The sequence below is a fragment of the Megascapheus bottae genome, chromosome 2 (genome assembly GCF_031878675.1).
Source record: "Megascapheus bottae isolate mThoBot1 chromosome 2, mThoBot2.hap1, whole genome shotgun sequence".
NCBI lineage: Eukaryota > Metazoa > Chordata > Mammalia > Rodentia > Geomyidae > Megascapheus > Megascapheus bottae.
Window position 1 is genome coordinate 75,069,735 of NC_143510.1, and position 7,912 is coordinate 75,077,646.

The following is a 7,912-nucleotide window of genomic DNA, read 5'->3' on the forward strand; positions in this document are numbered from 1 at the left end:
TATAGACAGACTGCCACCTGGGAGATTTCTTCTAAGCAATCTAGATGTAAAACTCATTTAAATTGACACATTCTTGGTAAAGAGCATTTATGGCCTATTCTCTACAAAGAAATTATCTAGGGATAGAAAATTTTGCTTCTTCTTGTCTTGTTGAAAGAAAGTAATTTTTAAATTCTTGGAAGAAATGACTTGAGCCAGGCGTGGTAACTCATACCTATAATCCTAGATACTCAGGAGGCTGAGATCTGAGGATCATGGTTCAAAGCCAGCCCAGGCACTGAAGTCTATGAGACTCTTATGTCTAGTTAACCACCAGAAAACCAGAAGTGGTGCTGTGGCTCAAGTGGTAGTGCAGTAGCCTTGAGCTGAAGCGTTCAGGGGCAGCGCCCAGGCCCAGAGTTCAAGCCATATTAAAAAAAAAAAAAGCCCGACAAGCCAGACAAAAAAAGAAAGAAAGAAAGAAAGAAAGAAAGAAAGAAAGAAAGAAAGAAAGAAAGAAAGAAAGAAAGAAAGGACCCGAGTAATCCTACAGCTAAAGAAACTTACCTTTGTGTAGAAAAGTCTTGAGAATCAAAGTTTAATCTCTCATACATCTTCATATTTGCCAGGAAGCTCCATCATAAATGATGACAATCCTTTGGGACTATGGTATCTTTATCTAAGATGGAGCTACTTAAACTTTTAAAATATACAATGCATTCTTTTTATGGAATTGGATTTGGAGATTTAAGGATTATAAGAATTTGAACACAGTGGTGCCATTTGCTATGTTTTATTTTGCTATTAGCTTGTTAAAGATAACATGCAAACAATCAAAAAGAAACATACACATGACAGAGTGAAAAATAATTCTAGAACATAAAAATTTTGCTAAGTAAGTATGCAAATTTTTAATACAAAAAATATGTCGGTGCACATGACTTCATAAATTTTGTTTAGTATTTTGAAAAAAAGATTGTTTTTTTTTAAATGTGCCACCTATTTTTCAGCAAAAACAAACTTATCAAGGTAATTTGGCTCAAATAAGTATCTATACATATTTATCTATGCTTTTCAGTCCTTTAAATTAAGATGTCAAGATTATCAAGCTTGGCTGGGTTCTTTATAACTAATGCAAAAGTGTTGCAGATTGATGGACAACAGACATGGAAGAAACGTTAAATTTATTAGTAAAGCCTGGAATCTGATGTGTGTGTGTGTGTGTGTATGTGTGTGTGTGTGTGTATTATGATGAAATAGACCTGCTTTTCATCTTTCTCCTATTTAAAAACATGATAAATGTTTACAAAACATTTTTCCTTATTATTTAAGACTCAAGGAAGTAATAAACAGCAACAATGAAACCCTAATCAAATATAGCTCCAGATGATTCCTCAAGATGACTGGGAATGGAGGATATTAATTGACAGTGATTTCATTCGCTATACGTAGACATTCATACATATCAGGGGGCAGACTGGATTGGGTGAGGGGATTGCCGTCCAGACGCAGATGCTTGATCTTGGAATAGGATAATGGTCCCAGGATTTTGCAGAAGCTCTTGACATCAAACTCTGAAAATTAAGAGTTATATAAAAAACTTTAGTCACTTTTTTATTCTTATTAGCTTGAAACAACCACTTAAAAAATTTCAAGTCTATCATTTTATGGAATAGAACTTCTCACTAAAATCATTTATACTAGGTATTTTTGAAGTGGAAACCATTAATCCTCCTAATCTAGTCCACTGAACTTGCTATAACAATATTTAGTATACACTCCTAATGGTGGAACAAGATACTAAATGGAATTTTTCAAAGGATGGCACATCTACTTAAAACTAGATTTCAGATAGTCATTCAAGCCATGTGACTTATCATGTAAGTGTTGTGGAGTAAATAGTCTGACCTGAATAAATATAAATTGATGCTGTTCTATGAAGCTCACCAATGAGCATTCTTGGTTTTTTGCATCTAAAAATAAGTGATTTAATAAGATGATCTCTTAAAAAAAAAAGTTTCAGCAGCCACATACTATGACAATGAATCAAAACCTCAAGGCTGAAACCAATGGACTGTTCAGCATCAAAGCCAATGTTTGTAGTTGAAAAGCTGCCCTAAATAAGGGAAAAGCTAATTTAGACTTTAATAACATCTAAGACCAGGCTGGACTCAGTAACTGTATGAATGCATAAAAGCTTTACATGTAAGTCTAAGTCTATTAACGTTAACCATATCATATCCTTTATCTTGTTTACTTTTATTCTCAGCTCAAATAATTGCTTCAGTAGAAATCCAAGCATGATGTACTTATTTCCTATGAGATACTTCAGTAAGTCAGACTTCTGCAGAAGCAGAGATGATCATGCGTAAGTTTACTTGGGGATTCTATCTCTTGTCCCTATCCACTAACTGGCATTGAAACACTTAGCTTTACTTTTCATTGACTATATATATATATATATATATATATATGTACACATATATATATGCAGAATATATAGAAATAATTAAAATATAAATTGTGGCTCTATATCTGTGTAAATACAGGCTCTCCATTTGCTGATTCAACAAACCATAGACCAGAACTATTTGGAAAATAATTGCATTTGTAATGAGCACAGAGGCTAACTTACTGAGGAATATAGGGTACCATTTATACTGTACTTAAATTATAAGTAATCTAGGATATTATGGAGTATATGAAAAAATGTATATATGTTATAGACAATGACCTCAGTATTTTGTCTTAGAAATGTGAGCGAATGTGTGTTTTCCTATCCACAAGGAATTGTGGAACTCGTCCTTCATTGTATTAAGGTATGATTATATATTCCTTTACAATAGACTTTGAATGTAATGTTGGAAATTAAAAATGGGCCCAATTATACTAAGAAAAATACAGGTGATCTATATCATTATTACCCAGGAAAACAACCTAAATGGAAGAGATGCTTACCAACATAAGTAGGAAACCTGATTAAATGTCAAAGGATTGCAAGGAGCAAAGATATTTATGTATGTTACAGCTCTAGAGGACCTCAATCTACTGAGCACTGTGGGTCTATATAGGACTGGCATTGACTGGCTGTTGGCCTTCCTCATCTAGACCACCTTCCCCATCCCCCACACTGGCTCTTTCATCCTTCATTCACACTGTATACAGCAGTACATGGGCTTCCATCTGCATCCTTCTTTATCATTTCAAAGAAAGAAGTCTGATCCCTGCCACTCATTTCCACTCACCAAATCTAATGGGCTTTCAAAGGGCAACCCTTGGTTGCTTTTCTAGTACAATATCTTTCAAAAACTGAGATCTTACATAGGAAAAAAATGCTTTTGCCAGTCCTGAGACTTCAACTCAGGGCTTGAGTAAGGTCCTTGGGCTTTCTCAACTCTAGAGCTCTACCACTTGAGCCACAGCACTACATCTGGCTTTGTTCTATGTATATGGTCTTTGTGCATGCTAAGCAAGCATTCTACAACTAGGCCAAACTCCTAGCCCCTACATAGAAAATTGGATACTGGAAACTGTAGAAGTTAAGATGTGGTGGCCTAATGTTTAGAGTTAAATGAAAACTCAAAGAAGGTAGCAAAAGAAGAGAAGGAGAAAGTGAAAAATATCAAAGGAAAGATAGGATTATGTAAAAGCAAAGCAGCTCTGGAGTCTTTATTATCGTCAGAATGCATACCAGACATGTGGGAGAGGTGGCCATGTTAGAAAAGTAGCATGTGGAGCCACACAGCATGTCTGGGAAGAACACAGGAATGTTTGATCTGCTCTGAAAGTTAGTGGAGGCAAGTTCAAAAATCTCTGCTAGAGATTCCAGTCTGCACTTTCCTGTTCTTTTCTGCCACTAGACCTTATCAAAAAATAAAGGTAAACCCAAATCCTAGTCATTAAAGAAGAATAGAAGACAAAGAGCAGCGAGTAACTCAGCAGAATCAACTATTCCAGAATACTAAATTTGGGGACATTTGCAGTTAAATTTGATGATCTTAACAGGTCTAATCCAAAGGGAGGCTAGAAAGAGTTAAGTATAGAGTGGAGCCAAGTTCTATTATTACATGAGAAAGATCTATTGCTGACATTTTTGCCTATTTTTGTTGAACAGAGTGAGATGCCACATGCGTGTTGCACAGTGGAGGTATGTAAAAACTCTGAAGATGTGTCAAGCAAACACAATTTTCTACTTACTTTCGATTTGGTTGACCTCCAAGTAATAGTTTTCCAAGTTTTCGTTCACCGTTGGTATGCTTTTAAGCTTATTATAGGAGAGGTCTAGCTCCAGCAGGGAGGATACATTAAAAGAATTGCCAGGTATTCCTCCATCGGCCAGCTCGTTGTGAGATAAACGCAGGTACTGCAGGGCACTGAAGCGCTTGAAATACTCATCTGGGATGTTGCTGATTTTATTGTTATCTAAGTAGAGAGTAAGAAGGGATGTCGGGAGACCAGAAGGCAATTTGCTCATCTGATTGAAGCTCAAGTCGAGGTACTCAAGTGACTTCAGGCCTTTCAGGGAAGCGGAAACACTGTCTTCTTTGAGCTGATTGTGTTGAAGGTGAACGAAGGTCAGGTTTACCAACCCATCAAAGGAGCCCAGCTTCGAAATCTTGTTATGGGTAAGCTGCAGGTCCTCCAGAGACTTGGGTAGAGGACCGACAGACTCTGTCAGATTGTTGTGGTTGATATGCAATTTCTTCAGCTGTTTCAGCTTAGAAAAGACTTTCCCTTTTATCTTGGAGTTTTCTAGAAGGTTGTGATCTAGAATGAGCCACTGAAGGTCAGTCACGTTCTCAAAGGCCTTTTCATCAATATGGTCGATCTGGTTATTTCTAAGGTAAAGGTACTTGATTCCAGCAGGCACCATAGGCACACTTTTCAACTTCAGCTCATCACAGTACATGGCAGTTGGATAGCTCTGAGGACAGTTACATTCTGGGGCACAGTTTGGTGATGGGTACCCATAAACTAATAGAGGGGAATCATAATCATAGTATTGCCCAAAGGCACCACCGATCATTGCCAAGAATAGCGTGAATGCAGTTAGATTCATTTTCTGTAGGTGTTGTGAAGCCTGAAGTAGGAACATAAGTTATTAGAAAATACCATAGCTTCAGGGAGAAAAAAAATAGAAATTCCATTTATAATATCACATTCATTAGCGGAAGTACATCTCTTTTTCTTTTTTGAAAAAGCACCTCTTGCTCTTTGCTTTTTGCCTTCTGAATACATCTGAAATGGGTTTTTTGTTGACTTTAAAATTTAGAATTGTACCCATTCCCTGACTTATGCCTCTGTAGCCCCTTTGTACATCACCTTTACAATAAAATTTTAAAAAAATAAAAACATATTTTTTTTAAAAAAAATTGAAATATAACATTTCTGGGTGCTGAGTTACAACTTTGAGAACAAGTTTCAGGTGAGCGTGCATGCGCATGCGCCCCCTTCTGGAATTAATTGAGCTAACTGTTCCAGTCAATTTTCTTTTAGGTTTTTGCTTTGTTTAAAGGCCCTCCTGCAGAGGTTTCTGGGTGGTACTTCCCCTGAACACCAGGTCTTTCCTGCACAACATCCCTCAAAGCCAGAAGAAATGAAAATGACAGGACGATTGCAAACCGTACACTGCACCCTACCATTCAACCTAATTAAAATGTCTCATTAAGAAGATCCTTCCTGGGAATCTGGACCATCTGTGGTTTCCCCTGGCAGAAAGCTGTACTTAACCCTGGGAAGAGGTGGGGGAAGGGGCTGCATTCCTTTACCCAGGCTATTGTTGTTGGTTCTAAGGAAGGAAAACAAAATTCTTGATATGGATGAGAATTTATGTTATTCAAGGTCTGTTTCCTACTCTATGCTTTGAAACACATTACACAACTGTATCCTGAAAGATATTGCGCAAATTAACATCAGAAAAGCCAGTGTTCCATAATCAGAGAAATGCCAGATGTTTAAGACTTACTAAGTCTAAAAGGAGAGTCAACTCTTAGGGAATAAAAAATTCTTTCACAACTTTTGCAGCCAAGTTCCTCTTACACTGAGTAACTCCTCTGTGCCCTAACTTCTTCCTACCAAACTTTCACCTAGCATTGTTTGCCTATCCAGATTTTAGAATGTTAGTGACCTCAGAGAATAGAAGAGGGGGAGATTAGGAAAGGATTCAACAGAAAATATGAATTTAAAGTAACTTGAAACTGTTATACAAACATTTCTAAGGGGAAAACCAGTAAAGAATAAAGAACACTTCCACTGTGGGAAGAAAATACACAGTCAGCAGGTTAGGTAAAAGAAAACTCTAATGTGGCCTTTTGTAGAGTGAAGAGCTATAAAGAAGTTGGCAGTCCTTTGAGAACAGGGATTAATGGGAAGGCAATCCCGTGCGTATAGATGGCACCATTTGGTCTATTCTGCTAGGAAAAGTATCATTCAGGTGTTTGGAGCCAGTGAGAAATAAGTAGGATTTAGGAGAATAAGCATTTTCAACATCTATGATTTTCTTTCACTTGGAAACTTTACTTGTTGAAACTTTCGAGACATGTTTTTAGAAATCCTCAGTTGCTCACTTAGGTTGCAATCTGATTTTTAACAACGTATTGCCAAATATGATGGTGAAGGTACTTAATTTAATTCTCAGGACTTGGACATGCCAGTTACAAAGCACTGAAAAATGATGATTTTTACAGGATTCTTTACAAGTTACAGATTTGTCTTGTTTCATTAATAAGCTTTTACTTTTTATGATTCACTATGCACACAAACATTCATGACAGTTGTATAATATGAGCATTGAATAGTCACCAAAAGGACCTCCATAATTTTTTGGCAGAGTAAAAGAGAGGGCTCCTGAATTCAAAGAGAGTTTGTAACCATACAATGCTTCTACTATGAGGCAAAAACACACTCAACTTTCTCCAATGTTTTCAAATACCTGTGGCTAGAGAGGAAATACTTTTTGGTCAAGGGGGACTATTTCTCAGAATTTCTTTAAAAGATACTTCTCAAAAAATACATCCAAAAAAATGAAAATTTATAAAGTTAACAAAAGAAAAATAAGCATCTGTAAGAGGGATTACATTCTTTAGCTAACATTTTCTAAAACTGAATATTTATCATAAACTTTAACAAATCATAATAAAATGGTGAGTATAATCAATTTGTCAACATCTGATTGAAATGACCATTCTTTCCTTCAAAATTACATCCCCAGAATGCTAACATACATGACTAATTAGCATAACGTTTATTTTCTGATTTGAGCTTGCAGTCAGTTTGTAGCTTCTTTGACAAATCAACAAAAATGCCATCTAAAGATTATCTGAAATCCATAAATCATGGGAGAGCCCAGCAAAAATAAAATGTGAAAGCAAATAGTCAAAAAACTGTGGATTTGCTGTTGCATAGCAATTGGCAAAGTTCCTCTGGAACTTTTTGCTCTTCTTGTTACAATAAATATTATCCCAAAGATTCAGTATCCTCTGAGCTATAGTTAAAACAGCACTTACCTTCTGTCCTGACACTGCTCTTCTTAATTCTTAAAACAGATGCACTGGGGACAAGCATGCACCAATATATGCTGAGAACTCTGTCAGAATAGAGCTGCCTGCCAGATCCTCAGTGATACAAGAGCTGAGGAGGGTGTGGGGCTGGGGGGGGGGGGGAACAGCCCAGTCACGCCAGTCTCTGAATAGAGTTATGTCATTGTGGGGCTCTTGCGGTGTGGCATGCAAACTCTCTGCTCTCTAACCAAGTGCAGGTGGACGACGAGGGGCTGAACAAGAAGAGCCCAGCTCATTCCCCATGAAACTAGGAAAGAAAGAGAAAGAGAGTGGGGGAGAGAAGGGGAGAGATGTGCTTAAGTAGTTCAAATATCATAGCTTTTCACCAAAGGAGGCCCCCAAAGGAGGCAATAGAGTGAAAATATTTCTCTTAA

The 7,912-nt window shown here is 37.0% G+C and overlaps 1 protein-coding gene across 1 annotated transcript; it reads right to left on the reverse strand.

The window, feature by feature from the left end:
• Positions 1 to 756: 756 nt before the first annotated feature.
• Lum (lumican) lies at positions 757 to 7,608 on the reverse strand. The gene is made up of 3 exons (XM_090328376.1): positions 7,485 to 7,608; positions 4,177 to 5,059; positions 757 to 1,553 (listed from the first exon to the last, which is right to left on the reverse strand). Exons 2-3 carry the CDS (start codon positions 5,036 to 5,038, stop codon positions 1,399 to 1,401), a joined length of 1,017 nt encoding a protein of 338 aa, XP_090184502.1. The 5' UTR covers positions 5,039 to 5,059; positions 7,485 to 7,608; the 3' UTR covers positions 757 to 1,398.
• Positions 7,609 to 7,912: the final 304 nt, after the last annotated feature.

Coding starts and splice junctions, on each gene's coding strand:
- Lum (XM_090328376.1), bottom strand. CDS start 5,038: ATGAATCTAACTGCATTCACGCTATTCTTGGCAATGATCGGTGGTGCC. Junction 1,554..4,176: donor GGAGGTCAACCAAATCGAAA/GTAAGTAGAAAA, acceptor CTTAATTTTCAG/AGTTTGATGTCAAGAGCTTC.